The following is a 25,277-nucleotide window of genomic DNA, read 5'->3' as shown; positions in this document are numbered from 1 at the left end:
GGATGGTTTAAAACAGAGATACAATATTTAAAACTAAAAAAAGAATAACATAATCCAGTTCAATAAAATTCAATAACCACCATTATTTAGACGGTGCTTTGTAACAATAGCTGTAAGGAATGAGTGAAATACTTTGTAAGATAAGTTTTTTTTTAATACATAACATTATAAACTCATAGGCTTTTTTCAATGTTTGCAATGGATACACTGAGAAATTTGGGGAAGCACTGAATAAAAACTCCAGTGAAATCACTCCGGTCACCTTGACAGATGAGCTCCAGAGAAAGCTGGATCTAGGCAGGTCAGCACTGCTGTTTTTACGAGATCTGACTGTAGTGTTCAACACAGTAAATTAGACTACTGCCTAGCTGATGCAGGGATCCAGAGTGCAGTCCTTCAATGGCTGCAGTCCTTTTTCTGTAAGTTAAGGCAGAGTTGCTTGGGGGGGGGGGAGAAATCTCCTTAGACTATAGTGTCCCACAGGAAGGTATACTCTCCCTGATAACATCTACATGAGACCTCTTGCTCAGCTGATCTAGAGTATCAGGCTGGGTTGTCATCTTTATGCTGATGACACCCAACGATTTGTTAACGGATGGCCATCTATCACCCCCAGACAATCTGGTCAAGTCTCTGGAGGCCATGGTGGATTGGCTCAAGTAAAGTATCCTAACTCATCTTTACAGTGTTTCTGTTAAATTATCTTGAAGGCTAGAGAATGTGTTAATATCATAAACCCAAACAATAAGGAACCAAAGTCCTGATGGAATTGCTTTGTTGTAACCTGTAGCTACCGCTGCCACCTAGTGTTATATGGTATTCATGCAGTAAGACAGCAGTATCACAGACAAGATTCTTCTTAAATACTTCACTTTATTAATGCCACTTTTTGATGAGACTAGCACTTATGGTTAAAAATAATTTTATTGCAATTTTGTATAGAATAAGCAGTAATATTAAGATCCCATCTGTGCTGTAAATTGATATACATTTAGTAATCCACAGTAAAAATGTATTTGTTTGAAAAGCAAATGAAACAAATTATCACATTAAAATAGCTGCATCACTAAGCAGCAATTTTTAACTGAAGTTTTATCACGTTAAGCATAACAATGCCCTCTTCATACCACAGGAATGAAACACCTTGGACTATGAATCTCCATGATGCCCCAAATGACAAAATATCTGTTTAAAATTAAATCTTAATGTAACATGAGATTAATCCATGTAGAAATAGTTGGTTTTGCTTCAGAACGTAATCCTTTTAGACTGGTAAGACTTACATGCAGTTAAAATTTAGCATTTTAATTTTTCAGTAAAAAAAATCAATGTATTTTAATATAAGCTTTATTTCACACAATTTTACTAATAAATAAGTTTCTCTATAAGGTCACCTATTTCTCAGATCATGAGATTAAGCACTAAAATAGGAAAAGATGATACAAAATTGAGGTTGATCTTAAAAGTACTTACTACAGTTGAAACTAAGACAGAAATGTATACAATAGTTTTACAGTTGTTAAAATCTTACAGTATTCTATAAAATGCCAGGTTTTTCTTAAAACTACTACACTATACCTAGCTGCACAGTTTAGCAAAATGCACCCCAAATGTATTTCCATTATCTTAAGCTCCCCCCCCCCAGGACAATATGCCAAGTAAAGAAAATTTCAATACAGCATCTTTTTAGTATGAAGTAAAAACATTTAAACACTTCTTCACATTTTACTATAACTTTCGCCCATTTGAGCTTCCAAAAGCTTGCAAAAACAAATGTACAATCTCAAATGAATGTAATGATGTCCACATTAAAAAAATAAATCCTACAAGAAGTTCCAGAGATCTAAAAGTATTACTCATGGCACAAAGTGATCTCCTAGTTCCGAACAAGTTAGTGATGTCCATTTACATGGCCTTATTTTTCGACTTCTCACGTTGCTATCATTACCTGTATGCAGTCCTTGAATGGATGAGGACAGGCCAGACAAGATCTCTACAGTTAAAAATAGGAGACCAGGTTGTATATGCCATATAAACACTCAATCTGCAGTTGCCTCAGTGTCACGTTTCAGGAATTGGGAGAATGGATTTCCTTGGTTGGTTTCCATAGACTGATAGACCAGAAACAAGAAGACTGATACAATAACAAAAAGGAGAATTTTTATCCACATAGGAATGGAACGTTTTTTAACGGTTGGCTGTTCTGCCTTGACATCTGCTGAGGCACCATATTTGGTAATATATTTTGAGGAATAGGTTTCTTCCAGTCTGAAGTCACCAAGCTCTTTAGGTCGACCAGCAGCTCCTTTGATTGGTCTGCGACAGCTGGCACTGTTAATTAAGAAGTAATGATATGAGTCACCCAATGCCTTCAACATTAGAAGTTGTGAGTGAAGATGAAGACAAATTGTTTTGATTCACTATAACTAGGCAAGTAAGATCTTATTAGATCATTCCCAATCTAATGGCCACATTCAGATGTAACAGAAGAAGGTTAGCAACAACCACAAAGCTGATTTGCCATACTTGTGTATTCCCCTCCTCCTCCTCCAGCAACTGAAAGCTTTTTTTCAAGCCAATTTGTCATGACAGCATATTGCAGGTATCTCACTAACTTTGTGTTTCCTTTCTCCCTACAAACAAGGAATCTAAATTGTAAATAAAACATTGTTTGGTTTATGGAGAGGAAACAACAATTTATCCAGGAATGTGAATTCCAGTATCAATGCAAACTGTATCTTGATTCAATGCTTTTGAAACTAGCAAAGGGGGCGGGGAGATTTGGCCAGCCATGTATTTACATAGATTGGTTGTGATGAGGCAAAATGGTTTGCATTATACATGCAAAAAGGCATTCTAGTGAATGTAGATTCATTTTATACCCCAACCAAATATATCCAACACAGAACATGTTAGTTCTGCATCTTTTAGCAGCAACCTGCAATCCAGTCTTGACACAAAGATCAACTGAAAATCTATTTATAAAATAGCCTTTTTAAAAGTACGTGAATCAAGATGTAATGAACTGAGAAGTAATAATTATCCAAAAGCGTTTATTGTTGAGAAAGAACACTGCTTTTATGACTGTTTACTGCACATATTCCCCCTTGTATGACATACAAATATCAACATTCCTCACTGTAGAACTAAACAGCTCAGCACAATAGTTTACACAATATAATTGTTATAAGCACATTCAGCATTTCAGTGCTCAGCAAAGGGACTAAGGGCAGCTGAGTGAATGGTGAAGAGCCAGTATTGCACTGCTGACTCACTACAGACCAGATAATCTCATCCTTGGAATTAAAATCCATTATGTGAATTGCTGTCAGATAACATATGATTAAAGGAGTTTGGCAAGGCTGTAGCCTTGCCTATTTAACTTGTATGCGGAAGACATCATGAGAAAAGGTGGGGTTAGATGAGTCACAAATTGGGATTAAGATTGCAGGGAGAAATATCAACAACCTCAGATATGCAGATGATACCACTCTAATGGCAGAAAGTGAAGAGGAACTAAAGAGACTCTTGATGTGGGTGAAGGAGGAGAGTGCAAAAGTTGGCTTGAAACTCAACATCAAGAAAATTAAGATCATGGCATCCAGCCCTCTCAATTCCTGGCAAATAGATGGGGAAGAAATGGAGATAGTGACAGATTTAATTTTCCTGGGCTCCAAGATCACTGCAGATGGGGACTGCAGCAAAGAAATTAAAAGATGCTTGCTCCTGGAGAGGAAAGCTATGGCAAATCTAGACAGCATCCTAAAAAGCAGAGACATCACCCTGCCAACAAAAGTGCGTTTAGTCAAGGCTATGGTATTCCCAGTTGCAATGTATGGCTGTGAAAGTTGGACCATAAGGAAGGCCGAGCGTCAAAGAATTGAGGCTTTTGAACTCTGGTCCTGGAAAAGATTATTGCGAGACCCTTGGACTGCAAGACGAACAAACTGGTCAGTCCTAGAGGAGATCAGCATTGACTGCTCCTTAGAAGGCCACATCCTGAAGATGAAACTCAAATACTTTGGCCTGAGAAGGACTCCCTGGGGAAGAGCCTAATGCTGGGAGCGACTGAGGGCAAAAGAAGAAGGGAATGACAAAGAATGAGGTGGCTAGATGGAGTCAGTGAAGCAGTTGGTGCGAACTTAAATGGACTTCAGGGAATGGTAGAGGACAGGAAGGCCTAGAGGATCATTGTCCATGGGGTTGCAATGGGCTGGACATGACTTTGCACCCAACACTTGATTAATAGACAAATATCTATTAATTACAGAGTGAGCTACATAAACTGATAGTTCTATGAATACAAATTCTAGTTGCTGTGTCTTTTCAAGTTCCAGAGTTCCAAAGGATACCATGGTGTGTGGGGGGGGGGGCTCACTTCCCCATAATATGAAATGCCGCCAGAGAGCCACCATTTGCCTTGTTGGGACAAAAATATAGGTAACTACATCAGTAATAGTATGTGTGCCCTAAAGGGGCAAAGAAAAGCCCCAAGGACTATTTCAAACTGAGAAAAGTGGCTTAACCTCACCTACTCTCAGTTACAATTTGAATTAGGACTAACTTTTGCAATGGAGGGGAGAGAGAAACACTGGAAGATTTATTCACAGAACTCAGAGATTCATATCTTTTATATTTTTATCTCATCTTTCTATGAAGGACATCGGATTGGCATACATTATACTACCCCTCCTCAATCTTTACAAGAATCCATTGAGTAGATTAGGCTAAAAAAGTGCAACTGACCCAGACTTCACAGCAGATTAGGAATCTGAATGTGAGACTTCCTGTGGGCTCATGTGGAAAAAAAAATCTAAGGGTGTAATTACAAGTTTCCTGTAAACCAAATCTTATGAAGGCAAGGCATTACTAGTCTCAAAACACAGAAACTTCAAAAGAATGATCAGGCATATATGTGACAAATGCCAAAGATTAATCAAGGAGTTTCAGTGGAATGGTGTTAGTGTGTGTACCAGAAACTAACTGTTTACAACCACCTGTAAAATACCTTATTTATCTTTCTGCATCTATTTAACCTTAACATCTCTTTAGAACACCAACTATGAAGACCACCAATTCTATTAATAAGGCACTTGCCAGTTGTAGAAAGCTCTGCTTTATGTTTTCATGTCACAAAATATAACTGTACCCAGAAATACCTAATTCCTGTAGGAGTTGATGCCTCATAGGGGAACATTTCTTTAAGAATATCTCTTTCTAGTCTTCGTTCCTCTGTGGGAGTTTTTTCCATCAGCTGTAAGAGAAGTTAGATAAAAAGTAAATTAAAATCCATAAATATGAAAAACTATAGTAAAAGAGATAAAAGTATGTGAAAACAAGCATGTCCCCCTGTGTGATTTAAAAAAAAAGAATGTGGCATAAGTCGTAAAATGCAAGAAAGATTATTTGCTGAAGTTTAGCTGTTGACTGAAAGTTGGTTACTTTGTTCTGTTTGGCCATTTGATGTGTCTGCCTATTTCTTGTACCATCCTGGGCTTTCAGCATGATGTATGGTGCTCTGTGACTAGCACACTAATCTGATCAGGAACTGCCAACATCTCCATAACTACACTGAACATGCTGTAGTGGGGAACTAGTGTAATCAATAACTTCCTCAATAAACTCAAATTGCATTATAATGGTTAATAGAATAATTGGCATACATAGTTTGGAAGCCTGTTTTACACAGGTGTAATATAGGGCTGCATATAATAAATTTGTAATGCTGTCTTGAGGATACAGAGATAGTTAAAAATATCACATTCAATGCAGTCAGATATTAAGGAAGTAATCACTTGAGCTCCTAGAATCACAAAATTATCAACTGACACCCTGAATATACTGTAACATGAATCCAGGAAAACAAATCTATGTATCTACCTCCAGGTTAACAGCCAAACATTAACTAGTTAATAAAGATACCCTCCTCCCCATTCTACAAACAATCTAAGTTTAATTCATTTACTTCAGTAGTCAATGGTTTCTTTGGTGTTCTTCTGGGCAACTTTGAGAAGTCACTGATTGACAGTACTGGATCTGCATGCTTGACATTTCCAGGGACCCTATTGCCAACCTGCTGAAATTCAAATTGTTCAAACTCAGAATTAACAACAGAAACAATTTTTAAATAAAACCCAAGCTAGGCAAGCCAATCCTCAGATAAATTTTGGCAACAATTTGAATATAAAAATTAATGTATTGCAGACAGATCACCACATACTAAAGCAACTTCTAGTGAATACAAGAAGAGCGTTCAGAAGATCTAGCTCAATATTCCTCCTGCTGCTTTTACCTGCAATTAGTTCACACCAGACTTATGAGCAACATCACAGTATTTTTAAAAGAGAAAGCACCTAATATTATTTTTGCAGAAATAAAGATCTATTGGAGCTTTTCCGGGAGGAGTAAAGTGACAGAATACCACCTCTTGCAAATTCAATATATTTACTAGAGTCTCGTTGCTTGAAGCCACTACAGTTTCAGCTATGGGAGTACTCTCTGACATGACTGCATCATGTACAGGCAACAGTACTGCAGTTTCAACCTGTTTGTTCAAAAAAAACACAAACAAAAATAAATATACAGTAATTACTAGGGTCCTGAGAATGAGGAAAATTAATATCTAGATTGCAAATGAGCCTTGCATCACCCTTTTCCTTGTTGCTCTTCTGGAGACTGTTGCAGATTCCCTAGAAAATGCCTGTAGAAGTCCACTTTTTGAAGCTCCACTTCTCCAGAATGTCTCAGTAACTCCATCGTGAGAATAGTTCTAATTAAGTAATAAGCAAGCATATGAAAACCATATCCCGACACCAAATTGCTATAATCAAATGTCACAACACTAATTCCCAGGATAGATTTAGAAATAACTACTTTACTCCTAAAAATCGCACAACAGATTTGGAAAGCCATCAAAATGTTATCACCTACCATAAAGGGCAATTCTATTGCTGTCTTGCTGCAAACAGGTATACTCTGTATTTTATTTTTATAGCTCTGGTGTAATTCTGTAATAAACTTACTATTACTGCTACTGCTGCTGTCATGTAAGCTACCCTCAGCCTTCAGGGAACGCTATTAAAATCAAAAACATTTAAAAACAAATCAACTGACAAGGATTCTCATCCCTTACGTGGAACATCTACATAAGGGATGAGAATCCTTGTCCCCTGCCCACTCCCTCCTCCCCTCCACCCCTCCCTTTTCCGGCTTGCGTGCATGGCTCCTGAATGCGGGGACTAGGCCCACACTGAGGCAAGCTTGGTGCCACTGCCAGTCTGCCGAGGCTTCTTCTGGTCTCTGGAGCATGGGAGCAGGCTTGAAATGCTAGCCAGCCCAGTGAGCCACAGCTCTGAGGTGTGCTTGCTGCTGCCAGCCTTGCCAGTCTGCCAAGGCTCCTCCTGCTCCTCAGATGGTGGGAACAGCCTTGAAAGACTGGCAGCGGTGGTGGCACCAGAACAATGAGTGCTCCTCAATGCTAGGCCTCACTGCTCTGGTGCCGCCACCACTGCTGACCAACCACTGGCATGCTCCCTAAGGCGGGATAATGGGCGTCACGTCCACTGTAGGGAGTGCACCAGTAGATACTCCACATCAATAAAGTCATTGACAAAATACGGAAGCTCCAGAAACCTCTAGTCATTATTACTCTAAGAATGAAGGCACACACATCTACAGAAACCTAAACAGGCAAATGATGCAGCTAAAGAGCTATGCTTGGGTGGGGAGACCTCCTTGGGAATTCTATGAAAGAGGTTTTGAGCTCCATGTTAGAAAAGGGTGGAATATACAGTAATAAAGATCTGAGCTTTTTCTTGGTCATAAAGAAAATTTGTTTGAGAATCCAACAGAATGCAAGCAGAGCAGTGACAATCCAGCTAAGTGCTTATTCTCACAAGAGGAGTAATTGGGGAGTGTTTGATGAATCAGGACCCAAACACATTTTTAAAAATCCCCTCTCAGGTGAGCAAGCTAACATTCATTTGTTGGACTATGATGATCGTCAGGCTCAGGAAACAGGATTACTTTTTTTTTTTAGAGCTCCATATGTTATAATCTGTGTTCTCAGTAAGTAAATGCATTCTTTGAAATATTTAGCAAAGTGCAAAAGGGAGGAAGTCAGATTCAAGTGCTGCAAAAAGGAAAACAAAACATAACCCAGATTCAGTTTTTTTAAAACAATTTACCAGTTTTTTGAGCACTTAAATTTAGAGACTTGACTGATTCAATTTACAGCTGAGGCATGAAACTAACCTAACATGCTATTTACCATCAGAGAAAGTTGAATGTTTTGGTGTACAGAAAGGTTTATATATAGTGATTATGGAAGGATCTGAGAACATCTTGCATACTTCAGACAACTGTGTTACTAGATTGTAACAATACATATCTAGTAGGAAGGCAGACAAGTTTAGATACAATTCTTGGACTGTTCAAGGGATCAATTGATACTTTTCATAAGACTGTCTTAACTATTTAAGTGACAGGTAAACTGTCATAGAGATGAAGTACAACATGAAGAACTACAAAAATGTGCCTAGAGAGATTGAAGTTGAAAATACTGACATTCTGAAAAAACATAGCTATTGGTATTTTGTACGGCTTAATAAATTAAAGCTTCAAATTCCAAGTCTCTTCACAGAATAGTTTGCAGCTACTGGGGAGTCATGCAGGCAAACTGGCACCTCCTGTCTGGCACGAAGATGCAATTGCTAATGTTGTGCATACCTTTTCCTCGTTTCTCAGTCTTTTAAGGTTTTGTTATATTTTAGACATATTGTTTTAACTATGGGTTTTTACATTCAGAACAGAGGCTGTTACTTTTTTCCACTGTCTCCACAAAAGATCCAAATCTCAGTGTTTTGCAACTCTGTATGATTTTCCAGACAGGAATTAACAAATGGTCTCAAGACCATGGCCAAAACAATTCTACCCCTACTTTGTTTTTCAGTATCCAGCCTGATAAAAACTTCTGAAAACTAAAAAGGTTGAGCACTTTTGAGTCACTTTTGTTCACCTAAAGGTGAACAAGGATTTAATTTTGGGACATTTTTATTGGACAAACATGGCCACCTCTTACATTTTTATTCATTTTTATTACAGTTGATAAGTGGCAATACCGAATTTCTTTAACATTTCATCTGTTTCAATCTCAAGGCTGAACATGTTTAACACATCTGATATTTATTCTCAAAATAAGCAGCATAAGTTTTATTTACAGCCAACCTAATTAAGAGTTCCTAAGACTCAGGCTTCAACACATGGGAGATCCTCCAAACATGAACAGTGAAGTTTTTAGTGACCTTATTTCAAAAATCTGATATGTGCAAAAAAACATCCTCCCCACCAGTTGAGACTATTATACATTGCCAATACTGCTTTTAAGAATATTTAGTCATCTACCCATTTCAATCAGAAAGCATATCTTCTCAGGAATCTGTTAAAAAAGTATTCCAAAATATTGCAGGCAGAACTGTATTCTGTTTACCAATGAATCTGTTCACAAATCTAATACTTACCTGCTAATTATCAAACAAGTGTCCGCGAGTATTGCAAAACGTCCAACATACAATTGCAGACTGGACACACGGATGAGACCAAAACAGAAGCACTTTTACTAAGTTGATGTTGGGTGGGGTGGTGGACTTCTTCGGGCATCTGGAGTTGGGTTGCAGAGAAGGTGTGCCCCACTACCAACATACCTCAAGTGATCCAAACAGCTGCAACCACAGCGCTACTCTATTCCACCCCTAAATTCTAATTTTGAATTGCTTATCTATTCCCCATCCCCACTGGTAATTTCTGATAGGCTTTTAGCTGTACAACCCAAGCACCTTGATAGACCAGACTTTATCCCATGAAAGTTTATGCAGAAGCAAATCCCAATGGGACTTGCTCCTAAGTATGCAAGCAAAACACTGGCCAGAAGACACATGATGAAGCTAAAGAGATTTGGGTTAATGTTAGTGCAAAAGGCAAGTCATACTCTTCAGGGACATTCTCCGTCTTGTTAAGACTCGCTGATAAGATAATGGCTTTAATATAATCATACCTGGTTATGCTCAGCAATTCTTCGTTGCTTAACTGTCACTGGAACTTTTGCTCTGCCTTTCAGTGGTTCTCTCTTCTCAAGTTTGAGCTCTATCTTGGGATCTGTGAACAAGTGTCAGTTTAGTTCTAATACAAGAAAGTGTTGCCATTATGATCTTAATGTAATACTAGCCAGATACTATATACTGGACAGTGGATCTTTCTCCACATTCCCCTCCCCACACAGAAGTCCTTTCTGATGAAGATGATGAAGATGAAGAGTTGGTTCTTATATGCCGCTTTTCTCTACCCAAAGGAATCTCAAAGCAGCTTATAGTTACCTACCCTTTCCTCTCCCCACAACAGACACCCCGTGGGGCTAAGAGAGCCCTAATATCACTGCTTGGTCAGAACAGCTTTATCAGTGCTGTGGTGAACCCAAGATCACCCAGCTGGTTGCATGTGGGGAAGCATGGAATCAAACCCAGCTCACCAGATTAGAAGCCCACACTCCTAACCACTATGCCAAGCTGGCTCATGACTTCTGGAATAACTTACAAAAGATAAGCAGGGGGAATGAGAATACAACCAAAACCATTATTTGTAACTGGACCTCCAAATCTGAATAATTCAGGAAACACTGAAGAGAGACTATAAGACTATAGTGCAGTGGTTAGGGTGTCAAAGTAGGATCTGGAAGATCTAGGCTTGAATCTCCATTCTTCCATGGAAGCTAACTGGGTAACTGTGGGCCAGGCATATTCTCAGTCTAACCTACTTCAAAGGATAATATGCAGGAGGGAAGAACATAAGCCACTTTGAATAACCAATGGGGAGGAAGACATGATATAATAAACAGAATCACCAGGCCGATAAAATTTATACTAGGAACAAGAATCTGAAACTCCTAATGCCAAATTTTGGACAGGACTTGATTCTGAAATATTTCCCACGATGCTCAAAAGCATATTTCACTGGGTTAGAATTTATTTGATATGTTTTTTTTAATCCCCACACACTATTGAATTAAAACATTAATATATGTTTGAAGAAGATCGCTGCTCCTCTAGATTTAGCAATTCTGGTAGAACTGCAAACATTGGAAAATATATTTTCATTGTTATATTTATTCCTTGTATAAGTTTGTTCTTAAATTTCACAAGCAAAAACAACTGTCTCATGGGGAGAATTGATTTTAATTCACTTTGAGATTCCTACACACTGCACATATCCTTCATCAGGGAATCTGTAAAATACTAGTCTATACTAGTCTATACTCCTCCCAAAGCCTATATTTGATCAAAAACATGCTTTTTAATACCAAGAACATTAAAAAATACCACTTCCCTAAAAGCATGAAGTGGTACAGCCTATGCTATATCACTGTGCTACATATGGATAGAACGTCTCAGAAGGAACACTAGGCAAATAACACAATTACCATTGTAAAGCAGCTTCTGTATCAGGCTCTCTCAATTTTTTTACCATTGAGAAACTCCTGAAATATTCTTCAGGCTTCGAGAAATGGCACGATCATGCAGAATATGGTTGGGAAGCACAGCTGTGTACATGCCGACCTGGGGTTCCACCTCTTTTCACCCCCATCCAGGCCCATTGTTGGCCATTTGGTGGTGGTGGTGGGGAGGAGTTGACATGACCATATATGGTCATATCAACAATAAATGTTTAACAAATTTTAATAACACAAATTAACTCCTACCCATTCAGGAAACCCTTCCAGGGTCATCAAGTAACTCCAGGGTTTCATGAAAGGCTGTTCTATATCCTTCTTAGTGTCAAACAATGTTTATTAAGAACTATAAATGTAATCATTTGGCACTTAAAAGCAAGCATACTGCTATTCTAGCAGTTTGATGCTTAAGAATACTCAATACTAACACTAGAGAGAAAATCTTGCAGATGCAGCTATAGTGCACATTCAGCAACCATTTTTAAAATGTGATTAATGTCCATCAAATACTGTCCCTATGGCAACAGACAATGCTAGCTGTCAACTGAACATTTTTTTCTGATTTTTAAAGAGAATTTACTCTAAAAAGTCTCAGGAACCATTGGGCCCATCTCTTGTTTTACTGTCTCCCCCCCCTTTGGATCGCAGGTAGCCTGTTCCCAGGAAACTGCAAGCATCCTTTGTGATGCGATCTTTTGCCTGGAATGTTATAACTCTCCCTAGTGAATGGTTCTGCTGACTTCTGGCCTTTAGACGTGGAAAATATAACTTTTGATTTGTTCTGACTGTGCTTTGATGACAAAAATCATTCTGCCATGGGAAGAGCCAATTGAAGTGTTGATGGGGGTGGTGTGTGTGTGTGGACCAGCAGTCGTTCTCAGCAAAAGATAAATTTCCTATCATGAAGCTTCCAGATGTACCCACCTGGACCCAAAAAAAAAAATGTCTCCATTTCTTATCTCCTTGGTTCATGACAGGAACAAATTAAAACTTTTGTCCAGTTTTTACACACACACACACACACACACCCTTTAACAGATAGCTATCAAAGTCTGTACAGGTGTATGTATACATAATCAGGACCTTTTGTTTTTGATACATCCCAACTTCACAAAGCATACATACATAGCCTTTTATATACCAAGTGAATGTCTGATGGCAGGCTGACAGGCACAGTCAAGCTCTTCTCTGTACATATAGTACTAAATGAGTACTAATTGACTGGACATGACTAGCTGAATCTGCTCTCAGTCAGGGAAATGAGTCCTATTAAAAGGGTAGAACTGCTAGATAATGGAAGATGGGATTTCAAAGATCAGATCTGTAGAAATTTAAGAATTAATGTTATAGTCCAGACTAGAATCTTAATATAGAAGTTCTTACAAACAATCACAACTCTGTGTTACTGAAAACATGGCACCATTCCAATAGTGAAATTGCTGGGGAGTGTCTTAAATTATGAGAAAAAGTTAGGGACTGAAGACAATGCATCTAAAGCTAGCAAAGAAACACCTAAGGTGGTATCCAAGTTCTTGTATATACATTCCTAAGCCCTAGGTTTCCCAAACAGAACACCCAAATAACTGAATAGCTCCTAGATGTCAAATTAATTCACATATTTTACTTTTACCTTCTTCATTGTCACTGTACTGATCAGAATCATTACTTCCATTCTGTTTGTTGTTTTCTGCAGAAGAAGAAACTGCTGGTGTAGGCATCAAAGACCTCAGCTCCTGGGTCTGTTCTTTCAACTTCAGTAGTTTCTTCTCATAAAGCTTCCTTGTAGTAGCTGCAAGAAGAGTGTAAAATTTGGAGTATATTCCAGGAAATAAGAAATGCATACACATGAATAAGAAGTTCTAATTTAGAGAAACTTCTGACAGTATCACAAGTGTAAGCAACCTTGACATGAATAGTCAAAACAGATTAAAGGAAGAGGGAAAAGGCAGGAGGTGAATAGGCAAAGACATGTTCTTGAAAACTTTTAGATTCATGATTGCTTCATGTAGTTATAAAATAGCAGAAATTATGAAAAATTACAAAAAAGCAGAAAGCATTTGGGGAACCTGAGAAGACCAATAAATGCTTTTCTTGGAGCTAAGAACAAATCTTTAAAGTGGGATGGGATCACAATGTTGGGGACTTCTCAAAAGTAGCCACTTGTACAGAAGTATTAACTAGACAAATAATTTGAAAAACCTACTTTGGTTCAAATAAAGAACAGATATTTTTACCGAGGGATCACTGGAAAGTGTGGAAGAGGTAACTCAAACAATACTTCCATCTCTCGCAATAACTAAACAGTCAATGACACACTACTTCAATTTAATTTTAACAAGGGCTAGAAACAACATAATCAGGTACCATATTTATTTATTTCCTTCTATTTTTATGCCGACACTCCCAGGGCTACTGGCTTATGGCAGCTTGCAACAATCTAAAATATATAATATAGCACAGGGGAGTTAAATCTAAGGCCCAGACAACAGAATTGGCCCATCTTTAGAATCATATAGTTGGAAGGGATCTCCCGGGTAATCCAACCCACGCACAATGCAGAACTCACAACTACCTGCATGATTCCAATTTCATGCCCAAGTGATCCTCCCCAACAAGAATCTCCAGAAATCAGCCTGGCCTGGAGGGAATTCACCTACCATCCCAGTGGCGATCAGCAATGCCCTGGATATGCAAGGAAGGGCCACAAGAGATAAACATTGTATAGCTCTTCCTGTCCACCCACCCACTCACAATCTAACTAAGTTCATAAAATCAGCATTTCTGTCAGATGACTATCTAGCCTCTGCTTAAAAACTTTCAAAGGAGGAGAACCCACCACCTCCTGAGGAAGCCTGTTCCACAGAGGAACCGCTCTGTCCGGAACTTCCAGATGTTTAGCTAAACATTATTTTGAATTAATTCCAACCCACTGGTTCTGGTACGACCATCTAGGGCAAGAGAAAACAACTCTGCTCCATCTTCTATATGACAACTCTTCAAGTATTTGAGGATGGTTATCATATCACCTCTTAGGCTTATCTGGCCCACAAGCAACTAATGGGAGGGAGGCAACAGAAAGTTGCTGGGGGTGAGTGGGTAGAACCGCTGATTGTGGCTTCGGCACGGAAGAAAAGCCTCGTCTGCAGCAGTCAAGCAGAACCACTTCGCTTCAGAAGCAGCTGCACTGGTAAATTGGGAGCCACTGCAGCCACATTCATGCCTGCATGCCAGTACTCTCTGCACCGTACCAGCATTATTGCCAGCAGAGCTTGCCTTAGCTTTCACACTAGGAGAATTGACAGTTAAACCACTGGACCAACAGGCATGCTCCTCTCAAATTCTGCAAGGCTTGGAAGGAATAAGAATGCTGGATTCAGAGAGCTGTGTTTGGAACATAGCAGTAGCAGCACTAGACATCACTGATCAAGCCCCTGAAATATCATGTCAATGATATTTAAAGCACTCCCCTATAGCCATACCTTTCTTCCCAGCATTTCTCCTTGTCTTCAGAGTTTCAGTACATATTATTCATGCTTCGTAAAAATAACCTACCCACAATAGGACCTGCGTTCACGCCATATCTCATAAGCTGATCTTTGAGTTCTTCATTACTAAGTTCTGTTACATCTACATCATCCTTTTCATCGGGTCTTGGCTTGTCTGTTTTCTTTGTTGCTTTCTGTGAAGAGATAGTCAAAAGTCTACCCATACTGGAAAACACATCTATACATTTTTATATCAGTAGCAACATTATGTAAGCATCATAATAGATATATACACATGCCACACAGGAAAGGCCACATGAACTTCAAGTCTCCAGAATCCCTGGCCAGAAACTAACCAATGGGAAAGGGCTTTTGAAGTTCCAGCCCCGCTGGTAGACCTCCTGATGGCCTCTAGGTTTTGGCCAGTGTGTGACACAGAGTGTTGGATTGGATAATCATTGGCCTGATTCAGCATGGCTTGATATCACCAGGCCTCCCCTGGAAGTTGGAAAATCTAACAATGTATGAACATCAAGAAAACGAAAATGAAGATCATGGCATCCGGCCCTCTCAAATCCTGGCAAATAGATGGGGAAGAAATGGAGGTAGTGACAGATTTTATTTTCCTCCAAGATCACTGTGGATGGGGACTGCAGCAAAGAAATTAAAAGACGCTTGCTCCTGGGGAGGAAAGCTATGGCAAATCTAGACAGCATCCTAAAAAGCAGAGACATCACCCTGCCAACAAAAGTGCGTCTAGTCAAGGCTATGGTCTTCCCAGTTGCAATGTATGGCTGCGAAAGTTGGACCATAAGGAAGGCCGAGCGTCAAAGAATTGAGGCTTCTGAACTCCGGTGCTGGAGAAGACCCTTGCGAGTCCCTTGGACTGTAAGGCGAACAAACCGGTCAGTCCTAGAGGAGATCAGCCCTGACTGCTCCTTAGAAGGCCAGATCCTGAAGATGAAACTCAAATACTTTGGCCACCTCATGAGAAGGAAGGACTCCCTGGAGAAGAGCCTAATGCTGGGAGAGATTGAGGGCAAAAGAAGAAGGGGATGAAAGAGAATGAGGCGGCTGGATGGAGTCACTGAAGCAGTCGGTGCTAGCTTAAATGGACTCTGGGGAATGGTAGAAGACAGGAAGGCCTGGAGGATCATTGTCCATGGGGTCACGATGGGTTGGACACAACTTCACACCTAACAACAACAACAATGAAAGTCAAACGTACGGGGAAGTGGACCTAATTTTGGCCACCCAGGAAGAGGCATTCTGACAGCACTATGCTGGGTCTTGGCAGAAATCTTCGAAGAAAAGGCAAATTGCAGCAGGTAGACCAGTACTATATTAAGTTGCCAAATAGGCATCTTGCAGTCAATGCTTAGAACATATCTGTAGGAAAAGGTTTCACTGCCACAATTTCAGCCAATAGTGACAAATAAATCTGTTTGGTATCAATAACCTCTACTTGAAGTCTGTCTAGAGCGGGGGTCGTCAACCCCCGGCCCGCGGCCCGTTACTGGGTGGCGAAGGCCTTGGTGACAGGCCCCCACACCTGCCTCTCCCCCCCCCCGCAGAGAGAAGCTCACCAGGCTGCGAGTGACGCAGCCGCCGAAGCGGCCGCTTCACTCGTGGCCTGGCTAGTTTTCTGCTGTGAGGGGGGGGGGGGGAGAGGCAGGCGCAGCCGCTGGTACACCGGCGGGCACAAACGCGCATGTGTGTTGTCGCCCCCTGGTGGTGAAAATGTGCATGTGCGGTCACTCCACACATGCACGTTTTCACCACCAGGGGCGCTAACGCGCATGCACAGCACCCGGGCCGCCGGCTCTTCGCCACCCCCGGAGGCGGTCCTCAACCTTAAAAAGGTTGGGGACCACTAGTCTAGAGTACAGGTTTGATTTCAACTCTTCAGATTTCTGTCCCTGTGCTTTTGAGCATGGTATTAACATTGCTTTTATTGGTTTGATTGCTTTGATTGCTAAGTATACCTTCAAAAGGTGCCATATAAATTACTTCAGAACCTGAAATCCATTCATTAGCCTTTACTTCTTTACCACCTGTAGTCGCAAAGGCCTTTGGCCATAGATCCTCACTCATGCACAATAAACAGTTACTGTGAGACTTCATTACACGAATACTTGTGATACCACACCAGCATTTAAAGCTACTAACAAAATCAGCTTGTGTTCAGGAGGCTCAGCGAGCATTTGTCTCAATGACAACCAGCTTGAAAATGCTCAGGTCATCACATTTAGGCCTCACATAACTGAAAGGACTGAAAGGACAGTCTTAAAAATTCAACAGATCTGTTACATAACCTCAGATGCTACACAATTAGCTGGACCACACAACCTTCCCTGTGCCACAGCCAAAAAATGCTGCTTTGCAAGGACCAGAACAGAAAACCTCCTTTCTTTCAACATGACTGCTTCGAGAAGGTCTCCTTTCTACAGAACTTATTTTTCAAATCTGAAGTCACAGGCAGTCAGCTCCTCCTCAGGGCCACCCTAATTGGCTAGCCTGAACACACCCAGGGTTACAAAGCAGCAGCAGCACACACCCCTCATTCATTATTTCCTTTGGCAGAAAGATGTAATAAAAGAATCCCAACCAAGCAAAGATGTTACAAACACCTGCAACTAACAAGGCAGCAGCAACTATAAGCAAGTTATTGATGCATGAGGCACACTAACAGGAAGAGGAAGGGAAAGTCTCTGCAGTGGGAAAGTGCTCAAGTCAGGCTGGGTTGCATCCCAACAGCCAATTACCATCCCCATCCTCCGTAAGGTAGCCCAAGGCTTCTGCGCCAGTTTCTCCCACTCAACTCAGTATGCCTTCATCCCAAGGCACTGGCAGCCACCACCAGTCATTTCCTGGCGAGCCCAACACCCTCTGTCATATGACTAGTATAATGCAATTTGGTTGGAATGGTGTGTATGTGTATATATATATAAGTGCTTTTTTCCTGATCTGTAAAGATTGATAGCCAAATACTCTACATCAAAGAAGATACCCCAAGATGTTTCCATGCTTGAGAGGCCAGGTAGGGGGGCAGAAGGCCAAAGCCTCAGCTAACTGCTGGCAGCAATTGATTATTTATTATTATTATTTATTTATATTTCTATACCACCCTTCCCTATGGCTCTGGGCGATTATCTAGTCACCCATCAGTCTCTTAATGTAGACACATGTATTGAACCCTAGATGTTTCCCATGCAATTCAATTTCAAGTGAGTATAAACAAATCCAAATTGATGAAGAGTTGGTTCTTATATGCCGCTTTTCTCTCCCCGAAGGAGTCTCAAAGCAGCTTACAGTCACCTTCCCTTTCCTCTCCCCACAACACTGTGAGGTAGGTGAGGCTGAGAGAGCCCTGATATCACTGCTCAGTCAGATCAGTTTCATCAGTGCAGTGGCAAGCCCAAGGTCACTGAACTGGTTGCATGTGGGGGAGGCAGGGAGTCAAACCTGGCTCACCAGATTAGAAGTCTGCACTCCTAAGCACTACACCAAGCTGGCTCCTTTTTTTCCAATTTATCTCTGGAATCTGTTAATTTTAATTATGCTGTATATTAATTTACCCTCACACTTTGTCTGTAAGCATGAACTGTTTACTGCCATTCCATGATATAGTATCTGAGGAAATGTGGGTGCATACAGAAGTTCATACCTTGAATAAAACTCTGTTGTTCTTAAAGGTGCCACTGGACTCTAACTTTGTTCTGCTGCTTCAGACCAGCAAGGCTACCCATTTGAATCTTTCAAAAAGCAGAGTTACCTTCATACTTACTTGCATTCAGCGTAGAAAGAAACATGGTTATTACATTTTTCAGTAAGGACAAATTAGCTTAATCAAGACTAACTGCTTTGAAGTAGGGAAACTTGCAATTATAACCAGCAGCCAGTAAGAGGCACTGAAGTCAGCAGAACTGAGCTTCCTCTGCAAGAACTGCTCTGAACTGGAAAAGGCAAGCTGCTCCAGGTGTCCTGTCAAAAGGATCCAATCCAATAGAGAAATGAAATCGGGGGTAGTAAAACCAGACTTCAAAATATCTCTGAAGAAATAAAGTAGATGCTTTAGTTTAGACTATTTGGCTAAGCAAGTGATTGCATCTCATCTATGGATAAGGGTAGGACAGTCTATGCTAGCTAAGAAATGTGCTAGGTGTTACCAAACAGGTGCAAACTCTGTTCTTAGGATATTTCATTCATTCCAAAAGGAAATAAAATATTTACACACACCATATTCCCTCAAGGTGTTTTTTCAGTATTCTCTAAAATGTCCCAGTTTTTTCATCAGAAAAACTGAAAATGAAGTCCTCAGATATTTTCCCATGTTATATATGTTGCTTGAAGAAAGCTTTGCCTGATTTTTTTTGTCAGAAATTCCAAAAGAAAAACAAGTGCTTCATAAGTATTTCAGGGCTCTTCAAAATTTCCAAGGGAAAAATTCTCATTCTTCCATGCTATATAATTTGAATGTCAGAAAAAAAAATCTAATTTCTCCTCTGTTTCCCTGAATTTTGCAGTTTGCCACTGAAAGCTTGAAAAAAGTCCTTGGGAAAAACCAGTTTTCTGGTTACACCTCTATTATATCAAGAGAGACACTGTAACAATCCTTTCTTCAGAGAGGGCAGACAACAACAAATCCAAGTATAAATAAAATTACTAAAACTACACTTTCTCCTTTTCTCTGTATATTTCCACAAAACTTTATTCCTATTCACCCTTTCCTCCTCTCTGTCTTCATAGCATACTCTTCTCCACATTACCATAGATCAGAACCTTCATCTTTTCTCCACTTCCCTGCGCACTAGTCTGTGTAGCTCCATCTCAGAGGATCCGTTGATCTGCATGGGACTGCTGTGAAAATTTCTGCAACTAGCTCTACTCAGGCCTACCCTTATCCCTGACCCAGAAACTCCAAACTAGTCCAGAATGCGGCAGGCAGGGAATACCATGGAGGGCCCATATTTAGCCCACACTCCAATAGCTGCACTGGCTACCAGTTGACTACAGGATCAGGCTTAAGCTTCTGGTAATGATCTCAAGGCCATACACAGTCTTGGCTCTGAGTATCTGGGAAACAGCCTTTCCACTATCCCCCCAAGAGAGCTTTATGCACTTTAATCACCAAAAAACTGGCAATCCCTAGCTCCAGAGAAGCTCGTCTGTCAACAACTAGAGCTAGGGCATTCTCAGTCTTGGTTCCCACCTGGTATAATGAGCTCCCAGAAGACATCAGGGCCCTGATGGAACTAAAACAATTCTGCAGGGCATGCAAAAAGGGGCTCTCCCACCAAGCATTTGGTCATCTGAATAAGCTTCCAACCATCAGCCAGAAGCCCCATAAATGGCACAACAATGGAGTCACTGTGCAGTCAGACCAAACCACTATTTATTGGGTACTGTTCTTACACTGTTGATAGAAGGTTTTCCACTGATAAATAATTTTTTATATTTGAACATTTCACTGTACTGTATTGTTATGAGAGTTATAATGTAAACCACCGTGAGCTAAAAGGGAGGGCGGCAGGTAAATAAATAAATGTATGCATTCTCAACAGATAGCTATTGATTTTCTTTGCATTTAGAAGTGTGTGTTGGAGTCATGCTGAATCTTTAACATTGCTTCCAGCAGATCATGCTGCAAGAAATATATGTATCTGAAAATCACACTACATTTGAATTGCTCAGAGTCACAGTCTTGTGCATCTGTGAAACAGAAAATCCAGAATTGATTCTCCTTGTCAATCCCCTCAAGCCTTTTAAAACAATTCCCAATTTTTTACAAGCTGCCAAATCATTCTGAAGAGACTGGCAAGTGGGTTTTGACATCACAGATGAGCTGATCAGTAATTCACATGTCCATCTTTTGTAGCAGGCTTCCTCAACTAGGGGTTCGTGAAACTCTGGGGTTTCTTGGTGGCCCTGGAAGGGTTTCCTGACTTGGAAAGAATTAATTCTTTATAGATATGTAAAATCTGTAAAACATTTATCAGGTGATATGGCCATGTTAATCCCACACCCCAAGTGGCCAATGATGGGCCTGGAGAGGGTTAGAAGGGGAGAGGCTCTGAGTGGGCATGTATGGCTGTTCTGCCACATGGAAGAACTTATTAAATCCTGGAAATATGACTGAAAAAGGGTTTTCTTTGATTTGAGCTCACAGGTGATGAGTCTGGGGTGCATTTTATACCACTTCTCTTATATTTATAGTGTGGTAGACACCACAATATAGTTCCTTTTCATACCTTAAAAAAAAAATCACATGAGAAATAACAGCACAGGCCATGGCTCCCAGAACTTGGGACAGTGCGGACAGAGTTGGAAACCATAACATTAGTTCCTCATGTGAACCCTGTAACTCAGAAAGACACAGTTCTGTACTTGCTTCCACAGTGCCATGGTTATGCAAAGAGATATTACTTAGATGCTTTTACCCACTGACTGAAGCTTTTTTGCTTATAAAGATCAGACAGTAGCCACAGCTAAAAAGATAATATGATCCTAAACTTGCAGATTGACTCCATTAGGAGTATGAGTTTATTTACAAATACTTTGGTTACCAGAAAAGCTCCACCACTACCAGAAAGGAATCTTCACACTAAGTGAAATACAAGAACTAAAGGAAACAAGGCACTAGAGCAGTGGTCCCCAACCTGCGGGCCGCAGCCCGGCGCCGGGCCGCAAAGGCCATGGCGCCGGGCCGCGGCTCCCTCTCCCCGCCCCCCCGCGCAGTAAAAAACTTCCCGGGCCGCAAGCTTGCGGCCCGGGAAGCTACTTACTGCGGGAGGGCGGGGAGAGGGAATCAGGGCCAGGCTGCGCCCGCTCGGCCCGATCCGCGGGCGCGGCCCGAAGCATGGGCGTGGCTCGCGTGGGCGCGGTCCCTGCGGGCGCGACCCAATGCCCTGCCGGTCCCCAGCCTAATAAAGGTTGGGGACCACTGCACTAGAGGACAGATTGAAATGCACATCCCAGCCAGGATGTGTTCACCTAGTCTGTCTTTTACTTGTCATATCTCAAATATATTTGCACATATCTGAATTAAAATTCTTACAGCTTCAACTGGATTCCCTACATAGAAATCACTTACCCCACTAAGCCTTGCAAATATTAATCCTGTAGAGCTCTACAACAGTGGTCCCCAACCCCCGGTCAGTAGATCAGTTGGTACTGGGCTGCAGTTGCTCCTCATCCTCCTGCCTGGCTGCTGCCTTGGGGGTTGCCATGCCACTCTGCCGCCAGCTCACTTTTGGTGCTCTCTGGTGGCCACCATAGCTGGGGCTCCAGTGGGCGGCGGGAAAGCAAACGGGGCAGAGGCTCAGGTGGCGGCAGTGACATCCCTCAGCAAAAGACTACCCCCCCCCCCAGGCCTCAGTAAAATTGTCAAGCGTTGACCAGTCCCAGGTGATAAAAAGGCTGGGGACCACTCCTCTACAAAGTATTTCAATGGAATAAATAAGTTTACTAATGTTATCTGAAAGTCTTTTCAGTCCTTTTTAGGTGAAATCATCCCCCCCAAAAGGTTTTAATTTAATCGCAACTTCAATTTTTAAAAGTGCATGAATGACTAAGAAAAAGCAAACATCCACCTGCTAAAAGAGTTTAGATTCTCATCCCGTTAAAAGCACGGTACACATTATGGTACCTCAGAAAGTGGCTGAATGCTTAACTAGATTGAGAATTCATGGTTAAAAGTGTTAGACACCAACAATATTCATATTTATCACTGCTACTCCAGGCAAACAAGCAAAACAGTGCAATTTCAACAGCAACTGCTGCACCAAGAAGCAATGGTAACTCCTGGTTAGTATTTCCTTGTCACACTTCACATTGCATAAATACCACTAGTACTTGCAAAAATAGTATTTGCAGCTCCCCTAAAACAAAACTATCCACCATTCCAAAAGATTATACAGGCGAGGAACGTAATTTACAGAAAGGACTAAGTCATGTAATACAAGATTCAAGTGGGTAGCCGTGTTGGTCTGAAGTAGCACAAAAAATTTGCGTTTACCTTATATTTCTACAGTTATGATGGCTGTTCATTTAGTCTGCAGAAGAGCGCATGCGCTCAAAAGCTCACACCTTGATTAAATCTTTGTTGGTCTTAAGGTGCTATTGAACTCTATATTTACCATGTAATACAAGTTTATTTTATTTGTTACCTAAACTGTTATTCTGCCCTCTTACCAGACTCAGTTGCTGCTATATTTCAATTTTGTACTGATAAATAAATAACATTTAGTTGCACTTTCCTTAGTTCTGTCAAGTGTTGTTTAGGAATAAGTGTCTAGACCACCACTCTTCACTGCAGGAAACCAGTCAAGAAATCAATTTTTAATCATACATTATCTCAATCTTAAAATCAACTTTCTCATAATAAACAACTCTCTACTCAATATCGGCTGTTCACATTTTAGCTTGGCAACCCATTATTTCTGATGTTGGGAACAGATTCCCACTTTGAACACTTTCAACTCTTAGACACGACAAAACGGAAACGGAAAGAAGAAATATAGCAAGTGTCCTAAAAAGAAGTATTATGGCAGTATTAACTAGAGGTATTTTTAGAGGGTGGGGTTGTTTGCTTTTTTGAAGTTTTCTCTGGGAAGCAGGTGTCATCTCAAGTTAGAACTGCAGCAGTCACAAAAACGAACCCTAGCAATGACCAGAACCAGCAAATATACGTTAAGAAAAAGGAAAGCAAGCATGTCCCGCTGAAGAGTTCTGGATGACTTTACAAAAAGAAGCCCATGTTTATACAAACAACTGTTCAACAGTCCTTAACAGAGCTTCCAACAGGCTAGCCCGAACTACTGCCAATGCCTTCATTTGTGGAGTTAAGAAGACCACTGAACTAGCGGGCGTTTATTCACAAGTAACCGTGCGCGGGCTTTGTAACCCTGGCTGGCGATCCGCCTCCCACCAGAAGAACGCGTACGAGACCAGAGCAAAGGACTCCACGCGCTCTCGCTCGGGGCACGGAGCCAACCGTAACACATCGCGCCTGGGTAGTTTGAAATTTCACAGACGGGAACCCCGTTTGCTTGGAAAGACGCCGACGAAATCCGGAGCTTCACAACATCACCAGGAAGGCTCTGGCGACGGCCAGGGGCCCCCACCCCACCCGGGGCACAGGTCCAAGGCCACCCGCGGCTTCCTGCCGCCCGAAGGCAACCGCCGAGGCTCTCTCTCTCTCTCCACGTGCAGCCCCCGTCTCCTCTCCGCCCCCACCATGACAAAACATGGCGCCGCCCCCCTCCTCGAGAGCGGGAAAGCGCTACCACCCCGCCGCCGCTCACCGGACACAGCCCGCCCTACACGGCCTGCCATCGCCCGCCCGCCCCAACCACAGGAAAGAAACGAGATACGCGGGGGCTCACCCGGCCCACGGCAGCAGCAGCGCCGCCGCCTCCTCCTCCTCCGGCGGCTCTGTTCCTGGCGGCCAGCGGAGTTGTCTCCCGCTCCTCATCGCTAGAGAAGTCGGGCTGCGGCGGGGCTCCAGGCGCGTTGCGGGCGGTTAAGTGCTGGAGGTAGAGCTGCACATAGACGTCTTTGCGCTGCTCGCCCCCCGGCAGGCTCACATTGTTCGCGATCAGCTCGCTCTTCAGCTTCTCCTTGGTCAGCACCGACGGGTCCTCCAGGAACTCGGGCATCGCCAGGCTGGGGCTCTGTCGCCGCCCTCCCAGGAGACAGCGAGCAGAGGGGACCGCCAACAAAGAGGAGAAGGAGGGGGGTGGGAGGAGGAGGAACAACCAGCCCAGCACCCAACTCCTTCGCCGCTTGCACAACGAGCCGCTTTGCCCGCTCGCCAATAAAGCGCTCCCGGATTGGCCGCCGGAAACACAAAGGCGCCCTCCTATTGGCTCTGCGGCTGAGAGGAGCGGCGCGCGGGTTCCCATCAGAATTGAAGCTTTGCGCGAGCTCTGGTTACGCAGTTTAAATTCCGCTAGGCGGGAGCGGAGGCTGTGCCGCGAAAGTGGTGTCCTCCTCTCCCAGTGGAGGGCTCCGATTGACAGGAGAGCCTTCGTGGAAGATTCCCACTGAGTCGGAAGAAACATGCGTAGCCCTTGTTTACAACAACAGGTTGTAGCTTGTGCTTTAGTTGTCAAAACCCGTCAACAGTTTTCTTGAAGCGCTATGGGTGGTATTGTTTCGTGTCAGAACAGCATCTTGTGTGTCATTCCGATAGTTCTTGGGGAGTTTTTTTTTTAATTCACTGCACAGAATTCGTTACATGTACTCTTCGTTTGTGCGAACCAGATTTTTAAATTGTGTAGTAAATGAGT

At 41.9% G+C, this 25,277-nt stretch overlaps 1 protein-coding gene across 6 annotated transcripts; it reads right to left on the bottom strand.

The window, feature by feature from the left end:
• Positions 1 to 853: 853 nt before the first annotated feature.
• TMPO (thymopoietin) lies at positions 854 to 24,801 on the bottom strand. Of its 6 annotated transcripts, none has more exons than XM_077339132.1 (9): positions 24,372 to 24,801; positions 15,053 to 15,179; positions 13,131 to 13,289; positions 10,052 to 10,152; positions 6,650 to 6,769; positions 6,449 to 6,544; positions 5,966 to 6,073; positions 5,160 to 5,254; positions 854 to 2,331 (listed from the first exon to the last, which is right to left on the bottom strand). In XM_077339132.1, the coding sequence occupies exons 1-9, from the start codon at positions 24,642 to 24,644 to the stop codon at positions 2,040 to 2,042; spliced, it is 1,371 nt and encodes a 456-aa protein (XP_077195247.1). In that variant the 5' UTR covers positions 24,645 to 24,801; the 3' UTR covers positions 854 to 2,039. The 6 variants fall into 6 exon arrangements, with proteins under 6 accessions (XP_077195247.1, XP_077195246.1, XP_077195248.1 ...); XM_077339131.1 differs by having other exon boundaries at positions 5,966 to 6,076; positions 24,372 to 24,800; XM_077339133.1 differs by lacking the exon at positions 6,449 to 6,544 and having other exon boundaries at positions 24,372 to 24,800.
• Positions 24,802 to 25,277: the final 476 nt, after the last annotated feature.

This window comes from Paroedura picta, chromosome 5 (genome assembly GCF_049243985.1).
Source record: "Paroedura picta isolate Pp20150507F chromosome 5, Ppicta_v3.0, whole genome shotgun sequence".
NCBI classification, from domain to species: Eukaryota; Metazoa; Chordata; class Lepidosauria; order Squamata; family Gekkonidae; genus Paroedura; species Paroedura picta.
The sequence above is the reverse complement of the archived record's forward strand: the minus strand, read 5'-3'. Positions and strand labels throughout refer to the sequence as shown.